This window comes from Hylobates moloch, unplaced genomic scaffold, assembly GCF_009828535.3.
Source record: "Hylobates moloch isolate HMO894 unplaced genomic scaffold, HMol_V3 SCAFFOLD_13, whole genome shotgun sequence".
NCBI classification, from domain to species: Eukaryota; Metazoa; Chordata; class Mammalia; order Primates; family Hylobatidae; genus Hylobates; species Hylobates moloch.
Window position 1 is genome coordinate 36,034,074 of NW_026652288.1, and position 18,883 is coordinate 36,052,956.

Below are 18,883 nucleotides of genomic sequence, written 5' to 3' on the forward strand. Positions count from 1 at the left end.
TGTCCAGAAGAAAGTCCCTCCCTTACAAAGTCGGTTTCATTCTCCAAACCCTGAGGGAGAAGGTCTTGCGGTCTTCCCCTGTCCCTCCAAGGAGCCTCCCCTGAATACCAGTGGCAGCTAATAAGGAACCCCCACCCCTCTCTTCAAGTCGTCTCCCTCCCTCAAGGCCCACAAAGAAGTTGCAAACGGGTTTTTTCCTCTCCTAAAGAAGTGGAAGTTCTTTTCCTCCCCTAAGGAAGTGGCAGATCTTCCCTTCGGTGTCTTCTCCAAGGGGTCTCCCACTCTTTGTCCCTTCTGTGACAGCCCTTCCTTTATATCCTTCAGGGATCCCACACTCTGGAGATAGCCTTTACATCCCTAATCCCCTTTGGGAAAACCACCTGGGGCCCAGGTACTCACAGATCTAGCCAGTCCTCGAGCCCCAGGCCGCCGCAGCAGCAGGAGGGCAGCCTGGCTCAGGCCACGGTTTGGCCGCCAGACCCTCGCTGCAACGATCGCTACCGCCATCTTGGCTAACAACCACTCAGCGGTCCGGCACTCACGTACGCTAGATTCGGGGCTGCCCCTTTATGTGCCTGACGCAAACTCCAGCACCATCTGACAAGAAAACCACCGTTTTCCCGTTCTATGGTAGATAGAATGCACAGAGATTTGGAGAAGAAAATCTATCTACCCAAAATTTTCTCCAATCGCCTCACTGTAGTTACTCCTTTAACAGGCAAAGAAGAGGGCAACCTGACCAGGGCCTCAGGGATTTAGGGCCCTGGGGCCCAGAGTAAAACAGGTCAATGCCAAGGCCTGCCTTCTGTTCCCAACTGTCCAATGGCGTTGCCAGAGTTAGGAGGTAGGACTGGGCGGAGCCAGATTGTTGGTAAACGCTAAGCCACGTGCGGACGCCCAGGAGGACGGCCCAGCCCGGCGCGTGCGCACTGGTTACGCGGCCTGTTTGCAGCGCGCGCTGCCGGGCGGAAGTGACAATTGCAGCCGCACGTGGGCTCGGCGCAATGGAGGAGGAGATGCATACTGCCACCAAAATCCGCGCTGAAACTGGAACAGGGTCCAGCCCTCGGGGTCCTGGCTGCAGCCTCCGGCACTTTGCCTGCGAACAGAACCTGCTGTCGCGGCCAGATGGCTCTGCTTCCTTCCTGCAAGGTAAGAACTTCACCCAGGTCTTTCTTTTGGAGAGGGACTACCGTGTACTCTGCAACCAAGTGCCCACCTCCCCACGATACCTGCTGGTAAATGTCACTCCTGCGTTGATGCATGATTTCTTGTCCGATTGAATACTACTAAATGCGCAGGGATACACATATCTCTCCCTCACGACTAGAAAGGAGAACATAGCTCCATCTTTGTAAATATCTGAGAATGAGAGGAGGGGCAGACTGTCCGCCCAAGAATTGATATTTCAGAATAGGGAAAATCACCTCACCAGGGTAAATATCCCCCTTAACTAGATTCCTCCTCCACCCCACCCCACCCCCGCGCGCGCGCGCACACACACACACACACACACACACACACACAGCCCCCTCTAGGTCCTTGCATCCCAGACTGAAGCAAACCTGTCTACTTGCATACTCTGGACTGTGGCGGATCTTTCACCCACGTAAATACTCCTCAAATTGAAGATAATGTCACTGCCCTGGGTTGAGAAATACATCCCCACCGCTACCTCACTGCATCTCTCCACAGGAGTAAATATCCCTAAGATTAGGGCAAGTCTTACCTAAAGGGCAAATATCCCCTTTTCCTAGCTAAATAACTCTCAGAACTAGATTAACTCCAAGAATATTTCTCTTTAACGTTTGAGACGGGAGGCCGGGGGCGGTGGTTCACGCCTGTAATCTCCACACTTTGGGAGGCCAAGGCCTGTGGATCACCTGAGGTCAGGAGTTCGGGACCAGCCTGGCCAACGTGGCGAAACCCCGTCTCTACTAAAAATACAAAAATTAGCCAGGCATGGTGGCGGGCGCTTGTAATCCCAGCTACTCGGGAGGCTGAGGCAGGACAATCGCTTGAACCCAGGAGGCAGAAGTTGCAGTGAGTGGAGATCATGCCATTGTACTCCAGCGTGAGCGACAAAGCAAGACTCTGTCTCAAAAAAAAAAAAAAATTGAGACAGGGTCTCACGATGTCGCCCAGGTTGGTCTTGAACTCCTGGGCTCAAGCATTCCTCCTCCCAAAGTGCTCATATAGGTATGAACCACCACGCCCAGCCCCAATACATTTTAACAAAATTTGGCTGCTGTGTTGATTGTGGGGAGTATGGGGGAAAACAGGGAGGTGATGGTGGCTCCTGCCAGAGCAGGAGTAGTGGAGGTGATGGGATTCCGGATGTAGTTTGAAAGTAATACGGACAAAACTTACGTATAGTTTGGTTTGAGTGCGAGAAAAAAGAGTCAGGCTATAACTAAGATTTCTGCCCAGATCTGTACAAGTCTGGAAATCAGAAGAGAGACCCAAGCTGGACATAGGCAATTTGGAACTCTCTGGCTATATAGATGGTATTTCAGGCTATTGACTGAACGAAGTGAGTGTAGATGGAAAAGAGAAGAGGTCCCAGGACCAAGCCCTAGGCCTTCCAACTTGAGCAGTCAGAGACATGTGACAAGCTAGCAAAGGAGACTCAGAAGGAACGCCCAGAGAGTTAGGGGGAAACCAGGAGATGGTGGTGGCCTGGGGCCAAGAGAAGAGCACGTCTGAGATGTGAGGGCTGACCAGCTTTCAGCCTTACTGACAGCCGGGTCATGGGAGGGTTGATCATTTGGAGGTCAGTGGTGATGATGTTGAGCTGCCGCAATGGAGTGGTGGGGTCACAAAAGGAAGAAGAGGCAGCTGTTCAGGAGTTTTGCTGTTAAGAGGATCAGATAAGTGGGGCAGGAGTTGTAGATTGTTGTGGGGTCAACAGGGGAGAGAATTGCTGGAGCCACGTCTTCAAGAAGGTGAGAGGGGAGAGACTCTTGTGCTCAGGCAAAACACAGGCAGTTCATCTGGAGCCAGAGGCAAGTTCTATTTTGGTAACTTCTCCAGTCCTCAGGGCAGTTTCTCCTGGAACTAAGAATACCTTCCGTGTAAGGGCAAATTGGGCTTCCCAGAAAATATGGCCTTAACCAAGGACCTTCCCGGGCCCTCCCTCAGGCTTAGCGCTTATGCTGAATTGAGATACCTAAAGTTTCTTAGAACCTAAGAATTAAGAAGGGGCCGGGCGCAGTTGCTCACACCGGTAATCCCAGCACTTTGGGAGGCGGAGGCGGGCAGATCACCTGAGGTCAGGAGTTTTTTTTGTTTGTTTGTTTTTGTTTTTGTTTTTGTTTTGAGATGGAGTCTTACCCTGTCGCCCAGGCTGGAGTGCAGTGAGCGAACGTGGCTCACTGCAACCTCCACCTCCTGGGTTCAAGCGATTCTTCTGCCTCAGCCTCCTGAGTAGCTGGGACCACAGGTGCATGCCACCACGCCCGGCTAATTTTTGTAGTTTTTAGTAGAGACGGGGTTTCACCATGTTGGCCAGGCTGATCTTGAACTCCTGACCTTGTGATCCACCCGCCTCGGCCTCCCAGAGTGCTGGGATTACAGACGTGAGCCACCTCGCTCGGTTGAGGTCAGGAGTTCTGAGACCAGATTGGCCAACATGGTGAAAACCTGTCTCTACTAAAAATACAAAAATTAGTCGGATGTGGTGGCACGCGCCTGTAATCTCAGCTACTCTGGAGGTTGAGGTGCAAGAATCACTTGAGCCTGGGAGGCGGAGGTTGCAGTGAACGCAGATTGCGCCACTGCACTCCAGCCTCCTGGGTGATAGAGGGAAACTCTGTCTCAAAAAAGAAAATAGAGACAGGAGTCTTGCTATGTTGCTCAGGCTGGTCTCAAACTCCTGGCCTCAAGCAGTCCTCCCACCTGGGCCTCCAGAGTGCTGGGATTACAGGTGTGAGCCATCATGCCTGGCCTAAAATTTTTTTTTTTTTTTTTTTTTTTTTTTGAGGTGAAGTCTCGTTGTTATTGTCCAGGCTGGAGTGCAATGGTGCGATCTCGGCTCACTGCAACCTCCGCCTCCCCGGTTCCAGCAATTCTCCTACGTCGGCCTCCCGAGTAGCTGAGATTACAGGCACCCACCACCATGCCCAGCTAATTTTTGTATTTTTAGTAGAGACCGGGTTTCACCATGTTCGCCAGGATTGTCTCAAACTCCTGACCTCAGGTGATCCACCCGCCTCCCAAAGTGCTGGGATTATAGCAGACAGTACTAGAAGCCAGGCTGTTTATTTCTTAGGTTTTACCTCCTGTACCCCGTTCATAGCTTCTGGGGAAATAAGGAATCAGGATTCATTCCAGATATTATCCCTTTCTCAGGTGTCCAGACTGGTGCAGAATCTGGGGGCCAGTGCCTAAAGGAAGAGCTGGGCTGGGGAAGCTTTGGAAAGAGAAGTTGAGAGCAGCTGCAGTAAGAGGGAGGATGGTTAGCTTTCAGGAAGAACTTCCTGTTAAAAGTTACTAATACCAGCTGGGCACGGTGGCTCAAGCCTGTAATCCCAGCGCTTTGGGAGGCGGGCAGATCACAAGGTCAGGAGTTTGAGACCAACCTGACCAACGTGGTGAAACCCAGTCTTTACTAAAAATAAAAAAATTAGCCGGGCGTGGTGGCGCGTGCCTGTAATCCCAGCTACTCAGTAGGCTGAGGCAGGAGAACCGCTTGAACCCGGGAGGCAGAGGTTGCGGTGAGCCGCGATTACACCACTGCACTCTAGCCTGGGCGACAGAGCGAGACTCCATCTCATTAAAAAAAAAAAAAAGTTACTAATGGCTCACATCTGTAATCCTAGCACCTTGGGATTACAGTTGCCCGGGAGTTCAAAACCAGCCTGAGCAACATGGCAAAATCCCCTCTCTACTAAAAATACAAAAATTAGCCAGGCATGGTGGCACGTGCCTGTAGTTCCAGCTACTTGGGAGGCTGAGGTGGGAGGATCACTTGAGCCCAGAAGGTCGAGGCTGCAATGAGCCGTGATGGCACCACTGCACTCCAGCCTGGGCAATGAGAGTGAGACCCTGCCTGAATGCCTGAATGGACGAATGTTACTAATACAGCTAAAGTCTGTTGCGCGTTCAGTGTGAGCCCGGCAGTGTTCTAAGTGTTTTCTGTGAATCGTGTCCTTTGATCCTCACAAGACGCTAGTGGGGAGGGACTGCTATTTTCCCCATTTTACAAATGAGAGAAATGAAGTGAGTGCTCGAATCAGTGCCAACAAATGGCGGGGGTGACATGGGGAGCCCTGGCCATCAGGCTCAGTGCCACGAATGGGGCCCCAGGAGCAGGGAAGCTGTGAGTGAGGCCCCCCCTGCTGTCTCCTCAGGTGACACCTCTGTCCTGGCGGGTGTGTACGGGCCGGCCGAGGTGAAGGTCAGCAAAGAGATTTTCAACAAGGCCACACTCGAAGTGATCCTGAGGCCGAAGATCAGGCTGCCTGGTAATTGGGCCCTGCTGAACCTCTGCATAGTGCCCAGTTTGTCAAAACCACCCCCCCCCCCCCCCCCCCCGAGCTCCTCCCTACCAGCTGCCCCGAGTCTCCACTCCCCACTTTGGTCTCCACTCAGCTGTTTCTGTCTTTAACTCTCTGCCTCTAATTAATAACTCATCTTCTGTTGCTTCTCTCTCTGCCTCTAATTTCTCCCTCCCTCTTTTCTCCTTCTCTCTGCCTCCACTCTCATTCATTCCATTAACCTGTTTTTATTTATTTTTATTTATTTATTTATTTATTTTGAGACGGTGTCTCGCTCTGTCACCCAGGCTGGAGTGCAGTGGCGTGATCTCGGCTCACTGCAACCTCTGCCTCCCAGATTCAAGCAATTCCCCTGCCTCAGCCTCCCAAGTCGCTGGGATTATAGGCATGTGCCACCATGCCCACTAATTTTTTGTATTTTTTTAGTAGAGATGGGGTTTCACCATGTTGGCCAGGATGGTCTTGATCTTCTGACCTCGTGATCCACCCACCTCGACCTCCCAAAGTGCTGGGATTACAGGCGTGAGCCACTGCGCTCAGCCTTTTTTTTTTTTTTTTAATTTAATTTTATATTTTTAAGACAGAGTCTCACTCTGTTGCCCAGGTTGGAGTGCAGTGGCTTGATCTCAGCTCACTGCAACCTCTGCCTCCCAGGTTCAAGCAGTTCTCCTGTCTCAACCTCCCGAGTAGCTGGAATTACAGGCGTGAGCCATCACGCCCAGCTAATTTTTGTATTTTTAGTAGAGACAGTGTTTCACCATGTTGGCCAGGCTGGTGTCAAACTCCTGACCTCAAGTGATCCACCCGCCTCAGCCTCCCAAAGTGTTGGGATTACAGGCGTGAGCCATTGTGCCTGGCCCATTAACCTGTTTTTCCACCCTTTTACCCTCATATCCCTCAGTCCCCACTGGCTGGGCCTGCTAGGGTGGGAGTGGGCATGGGTAGCAGCACAGACATGGAACTCCCAGGTCTTCTTCCCTTGGATGGTTCCCTTGGTGGATGCTGGAGGTAGCAGGGGTCAGTGGATGGCAGTCAGGCCTTGCCTTCTTCCCACTGGAATCTTCCATCATCCCTGCAGGTACCTGCACCATCCCAGGCTGAGACCGTGAGCCCTTTCTGGGGGTTTGGGTGAGGCGTATGGAGGAAGGTGAATCAAATGAAGGGGAAGACCCTGAGAACCTCTCTTCAATTTCCCCAGGTGTTGCAGAGAAGAGCCGGGAGCGGCTGATCAGGAACACGTGCGAGGCGGTGGTGCTGGGCACATTGCACCCCCGCACCTCCATCACTGTGGTGCTGCAGGTTGTCAGCGATGCCGGCTCTGTATCCTTTCTCCCAGGCCTCCTCCTCCAGGAAGTCTCCTGATTGCTTCCCTTCTGGTGGCTACATATACCCTCACTGCTAGCCAGAAAGCCTTCAAATACTTGACAGGTACCAGCTCACTGAAGAAGGAGAGCAAACAGCCTGGGTGCTTACTTATGTGCCAGGCACTGTTCTGTGTGCCTTATGCACATTAATTCATGCCCTTATGATCCCCGTGGAAGTGGCAGAGCCAAGACTTAGACCCAGACCATCTAGTTCTAGAGCCCAAGGACCCTGGCAGATGAGTGTTCTTATGTTCGCATGTTTCAAATGACAAAACTGAGGGCCAGAGAGGGGAAGGGGCTTGCCCAAGGTCACACAGCTGGAAGGCAACACAGGCAGGACTCAAGCCCAGGCCAGTCTGACTCCAGAGCCTGTGCCAATCACTTCTTTTGTTTTTTTGGTTTTTTTCTTTGTTTGTTTTTGAGACAGGCTCTCATTCTGTCACCCAGGCTGGAGTGCAGTGGTGCAATGTCAACTTACTGCAACCTCTACCTCCTGGGCTTTAGCCTCCTGAATTACAGGTAGAATTACAGGTGCCCGCCACCACGCCAGGCTAATTTTTGTATTTTTAGTAGAGACGGGGCTTTGCCGTGTTGGCCAGGCTGGTCTCGAACTCCTGACCTCGAGTGATCAGCCCACTTTGGCCTCCCAAAGTGCTGGGGTTACAGGCGTGAGCTGTGCCTGGCTGGCAATCACTTCTACTCGGCACCTCAGTGGATTTCAGGCCCTCAGTGCTGGGGGCGCCCTGAGCAGACAGCAGCTGAGTCAGGAGCGTGGCCTTGTAAGATCTCCATGTCTGAGGTGCGGGAGGTTGAGGTTGAGGACCAGAATTAGACACTGTAGAAGGCTTTACTGGAATGTGGCCCTGAACTGGACAGACATTTTATGGATGGGCAGAGAGACAAGGTATTGTGACCCCATTTTACAGAAGTGGAAAGTGAAGCCCAGAGGAAGTGGTGGAGGATCAGCAGCAGAGCTGGAACTGGTTGACTAAAGCTGTGGTCTTTGTCTGGCTGCTAGGCCTGGAGAAGAAACACATTAGGAAACTGAGGCAGAGCCAGCTGACTCCCAACCTGTGTTCTCTTTCCACTGTGAGCTTCCTGCAGGCAGCAGCGAGATGGCTCTTCCTCCATTGCCCTGCCAGCTCTGTCACTGGGGAGTGGCTGCTACCCAAGTTTCGGGCCTGGCTTTGCCAATGCCTCCCCCTCGTGACTTTGGAAGGTTTCTTCCCCTCTCTGACCCTATTTACCAACCAACATGTGGTATGTACTTCAGTACATACCTATTGAATATTATTATATTCCCCGTCTGACAGATGAGGAGATTGAGACTCAAGGAGTAAGTCACTTGTTCAAGGTCACACAGCTCAGAGAGCAAAGCTAGGTCTGGAACCGAGGGCTACTTGATCCCCGGACCACTTTTAACCACTCTGCCATGCTGCCCTTCTGTGACCAATTAGTGATGTCTGCCATAGGCATCAGCCTGGTGGAGGGAGGCATGGATCTGCTCTGCTGGCCAAGCCTGCAGTAGAAACTTCTTAGGCTGGGTGTGGTGGCTCACGCCTGTAATCCCAGCACTTTGGGAGGCTGAGGCAGGTGGATCACCTGAGGTCAGGAGTTTGAGACCAGCCTGGCCAACATGGTGAAACCCCGTCTCTACTAAAAATACAAAGATTAGCCAGGTGTGGTTGTGGGTGCCTGTAATCCCAGCTACTCAGGAGGCTGAGGCAGGAGACTCGCTTGAACCCGGGAGGTGGAGGTTGCAGTGAGCTGAGATCATGCCATTGCACTCCAGCCTGGGCAACAAGAGCTTAACTCTGTCTCCAAAAAAAAAAAAAAGAAAAAGAAACTTAACCATTTCCTGTGGTGCTCAGCTCCTGGCCTGTTGTCTGAATGCCGCCTGCATGGCACTGGTGGATGCAGGTGTGCCCATGCGGGCTCTCTTCTGTGGGGTCACCTGTGCCCTGGACTCTGATGGGACCCTTGTGCTGGATCCTACATCCAAGCAAGAAAAGGTAGGTGTGAAGACCAGGGTGGCTGAAGGGCAGAGGCCAGACAGCTCCCTGTCCCTTCCTCCAGGCCTCGCTTCTCTACAGACAGTTGGCTCATGCCACCTCAATCCCACTTAACAAGGGCTGCTCTAATCATCATGGTTCATTTAGCAGCAAGTGCTAGAAACCCAACTCAAACTTGCTTAATTAGAAAGGAAATGTGGGGCCGGGAGCGGTGTCTCACGCCTGTAATCCCAGCACTTTGGGAGGCTGAGGTGGGTGGATCAGCTGAGGTCGGGAGTTCGAGATCAGTCTGACCAACATGGAGAAACCCCGTCTCTACTAAAAATACAAAATTAGCCAGGTGTGGTGGCGCACGCCTGTAATCCCAGCTACTCAGGAGGCTGAGGCAGGAGAATCGCTTGAACCCGGGAGGCAGAGGTTGTGGTGAGCCGAGATCACGCCATTGCACTCCAGCCCGGGCAACAAGAGTGAAACTCCATCTCAAAAAATATAAATAAATAAACTAGAAAGGAAATGTATGGCCAGGTGTGGTGGCTCACACCTGTAATGCCAGCACTTTGGGAGTCTGAGGCAGGCAGATCACCTGAGGCTGGGAGTTTGAGACCAGCCTGGCCAACATGGCAAAACCCTGTCTCTACTAAAAATACAAAGGTTAGCTAGGCATGGTGGCACACATCTGTAATCTCAGCTACTTGGGAGGCTGAGGCAGGAGAATCACTTAAACCCGGGGGGTGGAGGTTACAGTGAGCTGAGATCGCACCACTTAACTCCAGCCTGGGTGAAAGAGTGAAACTCTATCTCAAAAAAATAAAATAAAAACCGGGACTTTAAACACCATCAAGGATGTCCTTTCTTCACTTCTCGTCCCTGCCTTTCTCTGCACATCAGCTTCATTCTCTCTGGCCAGCATCTTTCCTGAGGCTGGGACTGACCCCTTAAGCTCCATTTCCATCCTAAGAGGCTCAAGAGCAAACAAGAGAAGAGAGCTTTCCTCGTCAGTTCAGGTGCAGTGTCCTAAGCTCAGGTTATTCTGAGTTTTCTGCCCAGTGCTATAATGGTCCCCTCCAGTCAAGAAGATGGAAACCACTTGGAGGGTTTCAGATGGAGGGAGTTAAATGCAGGGACTTTGTAACAACAGTGTTGGAGGAGCTAGAGGAGGAAAAAGGAAGCAGGAGTGACACCCAGAGATGAGAAACCCCTCCCAGACCTGGGCTGAACCTGTGAGCCAGCTCCTGTTCTGTCGTGTTGGAGACATTATCTCAATTGGTTCTGGATGCACATAGCATGTCCTGCTTCTGCCCTGGCCACTGAGGTCCACCTCCATGGCTGTCACACAGCCACAGCCATCAGCACCTGCCATTGTCCGTGAGGACCAGGGTGCTGCTTTTCTTCCATTCTCCCACCTCATTACTGCTGGAATCTAGCTGGTAAGGCAGTCTGGGAAATACAGCTTGCTGGCTTCCAGCCCCTGTGGGACAGAGCATGGACGGGTGACTGGGAGGCCAAGAGGTACCAGATAAGTGAGTGGCACTATGGCTAGCCCCTTGGGGCAGGAATACTGAGCTTGGAAGCCCCTGTCAGAACCGCGTGGTTGGAATAAGGGGCATGGAGTACAGTTCTACAAAGGAAAGGCAGAGGGCTATACCCGGGGAAGTAGGGAAGGGGTGGCGTAGACAAAAAATGGCTGTGCTTGATGCTTGATAGGTGAGTGCCTGGCTATGGAAAGGGAGAGGCCTGGAGGCCAAGGGTCCGGAGTCCTCTCAGTGGGACTGGCTGCAAGTGTGTGGTGGGAAGGGGAGCGTTGAGACAGGGTCTCACTGTCACCCATGCTGGAGTGTAGTACGATCACAGCTCACTGCAGCTTCAAACTCCTGGGCTCAAGCAGTCCTCCCACCTCTGCCTCCTGAGTAGCTGGGAACTCAGACATGCACCCCCACACCCAGCTACTTTTTTTTAGAGAGAGATGGGGTCTCCCTCTGTTGCCCAGACTGGTCTTGAATTTCTGGCCTCAAGCAGTGCCCTGCCTTGGCCTCCCAAAGTGGTGAGATTACAGTCATGAGCCACTGTGCCTGGCCAAAGGACTGGCTGAGATTTTATCTAAGGGGAAGGTCCTAGGTCCTCCACCGCCTTCTACCTTGTCCCTAGGAGGCCCGGGCAGTCCTGACCTTTGCCCTGGACAGCGTGGAACGGAAGCTGCTGATGTCCAGCACCAAGGGGCTCTACTCGGACGCTGAGGTACCAGCATGGGGATGAGGGGAAAAACCAGAACCTTCCTTCCCACTGACATACGGTCTTGTCCCAACTCTGCCCTGGATTCTGAGAGGCTTCAGGAGAGCCTCTTACATTTCTTCTTGTAAAAAGGGAGTTTTCAAACTTTGTGGACCCAGAAACCTTTGCAGAAATGTTTAAGGGAAGCCCAATTTATAACACAGGCAAAAAGAGGATGAGCTCAGTTTGAAGTCAGAAGAGGGCATGTGATGGTCCCCCAGCTCCTAGCTCAGAGTGGTGAGCCATGCGAATTCCAGGTCTCAGGCTAAGGGACAGAGCCTGGAAACTCTTGGGCATGACTGTCTGCAAAAGCATGTCCAACCTGGACCTCATGAATCTAGGAATACATGGCAGTGAAGACTGGGAGTCTCTTGATTCCGTGGCTCTTAGATTATGTGGCCTGAAGGGGCCCGTGGCTGTAAAATCCCCAGACCACTCCTATTCTGCGCACTCTCCAGTTCGTAGCTCTGCACAGCTGGGGCCCCCTCCAAGGTGTGAGGATGCCTGATAGGTCTGAGTCCTGTTGCTGTCAGAATCTGATCCTGAAGTCCTTCTCCCTCTTTTTATTTCTCCTGATCCCTAAGAAACAGCTCATGAAATGGGAAATAATCCCTCACCACCTGCCTCACTTGGGGGCAGGGGAGTGATGGGAGCTTAAGGGAGTCAGGTGGGGTCAGCAGAACCTCCTGGGTCAGCCAAGTCGTGTGTGCGTGAAGGGCTCGGCCCCCAGCACCAACCGGTCTCTCCCCCGCAGCTCCAGCAGTGCCTGGCTGCGGCCCAGGCCGCTTCGCAACACGTCTTCCGCTTCTACCGGGAATCGCTGCAGAGGCGTTACTCCAAGAGCTGAGGCAAGCTGGGGCAAGGAGCCGCTCCCATTGCCTCCACCCACTCACCCCCTACAGCCTGAAGCAAACCAGCAGCCCAGCCTTGCCTCTCTGTCCCATGGGCTCCTGTGAGCCTGCAGCTCTGTAACCAGAGGGCTCCTGTGGGGAGGCCTTGGCCTGTGACAGCCCCCAGGCCTGGGGGCACAGATCCCCCCAGCAAGGATAACATTCAAAGGAGCTCACATTTATGGAATGGATGAGTCAATAAATTCACTTTAACAAATGTCTGTTGAGCACCCATCGTGTGCAGGCCCTGCTAGTGAGATCCCAGAGGAACAGGGAGGTAAACTGGAATTTGTCAGATGGTAGTAAATCTATGAAAAAGTAAAAAGCAGGGAACAGGAGTTTGGGAGAGTCCCTTTACGGAGGGCAAATTCAGTACATCAGGCATCAGTGCCTTCACAGAGCAGGGTACCTCAGAGGGGACCCTGAAGGAGGAAAGGGAGTGAGCTCTTGGATAACGTGGGGAAGGAGCCCCCAGGGGCTGGGGACCAGCTTGGTGAACAGGGTGGCCAGAGCCAGCGAGCAAGAGCAGGAAAGCAGATGGGGCTGGGGGGAACGGGCAAGCATGCAGGTGGGGCCTCGTAGGCCATGGGGAGGAATCTGAACGCCCACCCACCAACCCTGTGAGATGGGGCTGTTGTTATAGTCCCTGTCTTGTTTTGTTTTCTATTTTTGTTTTGTTTTGTTTTGAGACAGAATCTCGCTCTGTTGCCCAGGCTGGAGTGCAGTGGGGTGATCTCGGCTCACTGCAACCTCCGCCTCCCGGGTTCAAGTCATTCTCCTGCCTCAGCCTCCTGAGTAGCTGGGACTACGGGTGCATGCCACCACACCCAGCTAATTTTTGTATTTTTAGTAGAGATGGGGTTTCTCCATGTTGGTCAGGCTGGTCTCTAACTCCTGACCTCAGGTGATCCGCCCACCTCTGCCTCCCAAAATGCTGGGATTACAGGCGTGAGCCACTGCACCTGGCCTAATTTTTATATTTTTAGTAGAGACGCGGTTTCACCATGTTAGCCAGGCTGGTCTCGAAATCCTGACCTCAGGTGATTCGCCTGCCTTGGCCACCCAAAGTGCTGGAATTCCAGACTTGAGCCACTGTGCCCAGCCTAATTTTTGTATTTTTAGTAGAGATGGGGCAAAACCCCGCCTGGAGTTGGAGGCAGTCCCATCCAAACCAAATGGCCTGCGATAGGGAAAGGGATACATCCTTAAGGAAACATGGAGGTGTTGGCACCTGGACAGGGAAAACACATCTACCACAGGCACTTAGCAGAGGCACATAGGAAGTGCTCACTGAGCACACTAAGAGGGGCTAGATATTATCAAGCAATAAAGGCCAGGCTCAGTGGCTCACGCCTGTAATCCCAGCACTTTGGGAGGCTGAGGTGGGTGGATCACCTGAGGTCAGGAGTTCAAGACTAACCTGACCAACATGGTGAAAACTCGTCTCTACTAAAAATACAAAAATCAGCCAGGCACGGTACTGTGCCCCTGAAATCCCAGCTACTCAGGACGCTGAGGCAGGAGAATCTCTTGAACCCGGAAGGCGGAGGCTGCAGTGAGTTGAGATCGCGCCATTGCACTCCAGCCTGGCGACAGAGCAAGACTCCATCTCAAAAAAAAAAAAAAAAATACGAAAAATTAGCCAGGCATTGTGGCACACGCCTGTGATCCCAGCTCCTTGGGAGGCTGAGGTGGGAGGATCACTTGAGCCTGGAAGGTCGAGGCTGCAGTGAGCCAAGATCAGGCCACTGCACTCCAGTCTGCGTGACAGAGGGAGATCCTGTCTCAAAAAAAAGAAAAGAAAAAAAAAAAGCTCAGAGGGAGACAGCAACAGCAGACAGTCATTTCCACATATGATGCATTTAATCCTCACTACAGCCTGAGGTGTGCAGAAAGTCCCATTTTGCAGAGCAGAAAAAGTGAGAAGTCACCTGGGCCAAGCTTACACAGCTAACAAGTAGGGGAGTAAGGACTTGGAACTCAGCTCTCTCCAGTTCTCTGCTAACCACCAATATTGGGATGAGAACATCCTCCTGTTTAGAAACCGCTAGGCATGGTCGCTCATGCCTGTAATCTCAGCTCTTTGGGAGGCCGAGGCGGGAAGATCAGTTGAGCCCAGGAGTTTCAGACCAGCCTGAGCAATATAGCAATACCTTGTCTTTACAAAAAAAATTTTTTAATTGGCTGGGTGTGGTGGCAGGTGCCCATAGTCCCGGCTACTTGGGAGGCTCCTGGGCTTAATCAGGACAATTGCTTGAGCCCAGGAGTTAAGGCTACAGAGAGCCATGGTTGTGCCACAGCACTCCAGCCTGGGCAACAGGGAGACCATCTCTCAAAAAAAAAAAAAAAAAAATCCTCTTCCCCATTTTCCAGCTCAGGTCTTAGGGAGCAAGCACCCTGGGGATGCCCACCACAGCCCATCACCCTGACCAGGCAGTCCCCTGTTGGTCTCAAGCACCCCCACCCCCTTCCATCCTCCCACAGACGCGAACAGACTCTGGTTTGGCTGCAAGGGTGTCTGGTGTTTAATCTCACGTTGCTGCCGCCCGAAGAGCGGTGGCCAGGAAGGGGAGGGGTTCCAGTCCAGCTCACTCCCGTTTCTAGATGCTCCTGCTGCCGCCGCAGCCTCATCCACCAAGATTCTCCACTCTCTGCCCACAGATTTGCTGGGCTGCCGGCCTCAGGGTTCACAGTGAGGGCTGTAGGGGCAACTAGGGCGGGTCTCGGGAGGCAAGGTAGGCGGCCAGGGTCACCAGGGCAGCCGCATACGTGCACACGCCCAGCCCGACGGCGAGGACCCCCAGCAGGAAGGCACGGCGGGAGGCGGCCCCTGCCCCTTGGATGTCCCCCTTGGCCCAAGCCTTGTTGGTCTGTAGAGGCAGTGGGCAGCAGTGACCCAGGCATCCCCTCAGTCCCAGACCCTTCTCCGGTCCCTCCCCCACCCAACATACTCATTCATTCATTCATGCATGTATTCCAAAAGCAGATACGTAGCACCTACTATAGGTCAGGCACTGGGGATGCTGAGTGATTAATAAAAACATTAAAATGGTAAAAAAATAATAAAATAAAATTTAAAAAAAAAACATTAAAATGGTATATGCCACTATTCTAACTCATTTGATTCTCACATTGACCCAGAGGTAGCAATTATTCCCACTTTACAGATGAGGAAAGTGAAGCACAGGGAAGTTAAGTGACTTGCCCAAAATCTTGCAGAGAGCTGGGCACCGTGGCTCATGCCTGTAATCCCAGCACTTTGGGAGGCCAAGGTGGGAGGATCACTTGAGGTCAGGAGTTCGAGACCAGTGTGGCCAACGCGGTGAAACCCCATCTTTACTAAAAATTCAAAAATTAGCCGGGCATGGTAGTGCGCGCCTGTAATCCCAGCTACGCAGGAGGCTGAGGCAGGAGAATCACTTGAACCCAAGAGGTGGAGGTTGCAGTGAGCCGAGATTGTACCACTGCACTCCAGGCTGGGCAACAAAGTGAGACTCAAAAAAAAATCTTGCAGAGAGTGGCAGACTCGGGATTTGAGTTCAGGTTCTTAACTAACACTCGGCTGCCTTCCACCTTCCCACCTCAGGTATATGGCTCTTTGTTTTTGTGGTGCATTTTTCTCTTTTATACCCAGTCCCCTCCAAGTCCCACACACAGACTGACCTTCTGGGCTAGACAGAAGGCAGCGATGCCCACGGGCCAGAAACAACACAGCATGGAGAAGACAGCCAAGCCGAGGTGGTCGTGGGGTAGAAATGGTGAAAGACGGCTGCCGCCATCCCAGTCTGAGTCACTGTCGCTGGATGACATGTCCTATGGACAGGAAAGTGCCCAGGTGGGCATCTCCATCCACCTTTCCTGCCCCATTGCTCTGCTCTCCATAGCCCTCAAAGGCCTATACCTGCCCCCAGGGCTTCCCCAGAGATACAAAGAGAAAAAAATGTTCAGAGATGGGCTTTCGGTGTTTGAGACGGAGTTTCGCTTTGTCACCCAGGCTGGAGTACAATGGCACAGTCTCGGCTCACTGCCTCCCGAGTTCAAATGATTCTCCTGCCTCAGCTTCCTGAGTAGCTGGGATTACAGGCACAAGCCATCACACCTGACTAATTTTGTATTTTTAGTAGAGACGGGGTTTCACCATGTTGGCCAGGATGGTCTTGAACTCCTGACCTCAGGTGATCCACCCGTCTCAGCCTCCCAAAGTGCTGGGATTACAGGCATGAGCCACCATGCCTGGCCAGAGATGGGCTTTTGACATTTGTATCCTGGAGCCCTTTGAAGGGAAGCTGTGGACCAGGTCTCCAGAGAAGAGCCCCACCCACACCCAGAGCTTTCAGTTCATTTTCAAGGGGTTCACGGATCCAATCATGGACGCTACAATTGCTTACAATCTCTGAGTGAAAAGCCCCTGAATGGCCAGGTGTGGTGGCTCACGCCTGTAATCCCAGCACTTTGGGAGACTGAGGTGGGTGGATCACCTGAGGTCGGGAGTTGGAGACCAGCCTGGCCAACATGGTGAAACCTCATCTCTACTAAAAATACAAAAATTAGCCGAGCATGGTGGCGTGCCCCTGTAATCCTAGCTACTCAGGAGGCTGAGGCAGGAGAATCACTTGAACCCAGGAGGCGGAGATTGCAGTGAGCCGAGATCAAGCCACAGCACTCCAGCCTGGGCAACAGAGTGAGACTCCATCTCAAAAAAAGAAAAGCCCCTGAACAGGGACAAATGCCACTGAAACAAGGAACCTGCAAAAAGATGGAGATTATTGGCCGGGCACAGTGGCTCACACCTGTCATCCCAACACTTAGGGAGGCCAAGGCAGGAGGATCATTTGAAGCCAGGAGTTTGAGACCAGCCTGGGCAATATAGCAAGACCCCATCTCTACAAAAAAAAAATTTAAATTAGCTAGGCATGGGCCAGGTGCAGTGGCTCATGCCTGTAATCCCAGCACTTTGGGATGCCAAGGTGGGCAGATCATGAGGTCAGGAGATCGAGACCATCCTGGCTAACACGGTGAAACCCGGTCTCTACTAAAAATACAAAAACAAAATTAGCCGGGTGTGGTGGCATGCACCTGTAGTCCCAGCTACTCGGGAGGCTGAGGCGGAAGAATGGCATGAACCCCGGAGGCAGAGCTTGCAGTGAGCCAAGATCGTGCTAATGCCCTCCAGCCTGGGCGACAGAGTGAGACTCCATCTCAAAAAAAAAAAAAAAAAATTAGGCATGGTGTCTTGTGCCTGTAGTCTCAGCTGCTTTGGAAGGCTGAGGCAAGAGGATGGCTTGAGCCCAGAAGTTTGAGACTCCACTGAGCTATGATCACATGTCTGCCCTCCAGCCTGAGCAATGGAGCAAGAAGACCCTGTCACTAATAAATAAATAAATAAAAGATGGAGATTATAAAATGCTCCAGTGGCCTAAATGATTAGGGCAAACCTGCCTGCTGAAAACTGTAGAGTCTAGATTTTTAAACTTTTTTTTTTTTTTTTTTGGAGACAGAATCTCGCTCTGTTGCCCAGGCTGGAGGGCAGTGGCTCAATCTCGGGTCACTGCAACCTCCATCTCCCAAGTTCAAGCAATTCTCCTGTCTCAACTTCCCAAGAGCTGGGATTACAGGCACCCGCTACCACAGCCGGCTAATTTTTTTTTTTTTTTTTTTTTTTGGAGACAGAGTTTCACTCTGTTGCCCAGGCTGGAGTGTAATGGCGTGATCTCGGCTCACTGCACCCTCCGCCTCCCAGGTTTAAGTGATTCTCCTGCCTCAGCCTCCCGAATAGCCAGGATTACAGGTGTGCACCACCACACCTGGCTAATTTTTGTATTTTTTCTTTAGTAGAGACTGGGTTTCACCATGTTGGCCAGGCTGGTCTCGAACTCCTGACCTCGTGATCCACTCACTTCAGCCTCCCAAAGTGCTGGGATTACAGGCGTGAGCCACCGTGCCTGGCCTAATTTTTGTATTTTTAGTAGAGATGGGCTTTCCCTACATTGGTCAGGCTGGTCTTGAACTCCTGATCTCAAGCAATTCACTTGTCTTGGCCTTCCAAAGCGCTGGGATTACAGGCATGAGCCACAGCGCCCGGCCCCACATGCTTTTCTTACCATGTGACTTTGATATCCTTCCCATCAAGGGATGAGTTCTGTGTCCCCTCCCCTTGAATTTGAGCAGGCTCATGACTCACTCATAATTAATAGAATGTGGTGGAAGTCATGTTACGTGACTTCCAAAGCGAAATCAGAAAAGATGAGGCAGCTTCTGCTTTGCTGCAACATTCATGCTGTAGGCTGGAGGTACATAAGCTGCCTGACTGCCCTGAAGCCGTTATGCTGTAAGGAATCCCAAAGCAGCTCACATGGAGAGACCACATATAGAAGCCCTAAGACTCGGCTGGGCACGGTGGCTCACGCCTATAATCCAGCATTTTGGGAGGCTGAAGTGGGTGGATCACCTGAGGTCAGGAGTTTGAGATCAACCTGAGCAACATAGTGAAACCCCGTCTCTACTAAAATTACAAAATTAGCTGGGCATGGTGACACATGCCTGTAATCCCAGCTACTCAGGAGGCTGAGGCAGGGGAATTCGCTTGAACTCAGGAGGCGGAGGTTGCAGTAAACTGAGATTGCACCATCGTACTCCAGCCTGGGCAACAAGGGTGAAACTCCATCTCAACAACAAAAAAAAGGAAGCCCTAAGACACCATGAAGAGAGAGAAAAGTGCCCAGCCAGCCCCTGACTGTTCTAGTTCCACCCACCAGCTGAATGCAACCTCATGAAAGATCCAGAGGCAGAACCATGCAACTGAGTCCCAAATTCCTGACCAACAGAAACCATAAGAGTTCATCATGATTGTT

General features: G+C 52.1%; 3 protein-coding genes across 13 annotated transcripts in view; 1 reads left to right on the plus strand and 2 right to left on the minus strand.

Moving 5' to 3' along the window:
- The window catches only part of BCKDHA (branched chain keto acid dehydrogenase E1 subunit alpha), a 30,453-nt gene extending 29,603 nt beyond the window's left edge, over positions 1-850 (minus strand). Inside the window, exon 1 of one of the 4 annotated variants that reach the window (XR_009209275.1) lies at positions 400-850. Coding sequence is in view for 3 of the 4 variants with exons in the window: in XM_058426279.1 (XP_058282262.1) it covers positions 400-507 (108 nt within the window). In the remaining variant the exon portion in view is untranslated. The remainder of the gene's footprint in view (positions 1-399) is intronic. The other 3 variants (XM_058426279.1, XM_058426278.1, XM_032172824.2) reach the window with 3 other exon arrangements.
- EXOSC5 (exosome component 5) lies at positions 784-12,597 on the plus strand. The gene is made up of 6 exons (XM_032172828.2): positions 784-1,152; positions 5,352-5,465; positions 6,697-6,818; positions 8,734-8,874; positions 11,020-11,109; positions 11,897-12,597. The coding sequence occupies exons 1-6, from the start codon at positions 1,005-1,007 to the stop codon at positions 11,987-11,989; spliced, it is 708 nt and encodes a 235-aa protein (XP_032028719.1). The 5' UTR covers positions 784-1,004; the 3' UTR covers positions 11,990-12,597.
- Positions 12,598-13,895: 1,298 nt separating this feature from the next.
- TMEM91 (transmembrane protein 91) overlaps positions 13,896-18,883 on the minus strand; it is a 36,781-nt gene continuing 31,793 nt past the window's right edge. For 5 of the 8 annotated variants that reach the window (XM_032172832.2, XM_032172831.2, XM_058426281.1 and 2 more), the window contains exons 3-4: positions 15,696-15,845; positions 13,896-14,902 (exon numbers count right to left, since the gene is read on the minus strand). In XM_032172832.2, the coding sequence (XP_032028723.1) occupies positions 14,744-14,902; positions 15,696-15,845 (309 nt within the window). In that variant the 3' untranslated portion in view covers positions 13,896-14,743. Of the gene's footprint in view, positions 15,056-15,695; positions 15,846-18,883 lie in introns of all 8 variants that reach the window. The other 3 variants (XM_058426282.1, XM_058426284.1, XM_058426283.1) reach the window with 3 other exon arrangements.

What these genes read in the sequence shown, in the direction of transcription:
- EXOSC5 (XM_032172828.2), top strand. Translation starts at nt 1,005, where the DNA reads ATGGAGGAGGAGATGCATACTGCCACCAAAATCCGCGCTGAAACTGGA. An exon ending in CTCTGCTTCCTTCCTGCAAG is followed by an intron (nt 1,153 to 5,351) that starts GTAAGAACTTCA and finishes CTGTCTCCTCAG; the next exon opens with GTGACACCTCTGTCCTGGCG. An exon ending in CTACATCCAAGCAAGAAAAG is followed by an intron (nt 8,875 to 11,019) that starts GTAGGTGTGAAG and finishes CCTTGTCCCTAG; the next exon opens with GAGGCCCGGGCAGTCCTGAC.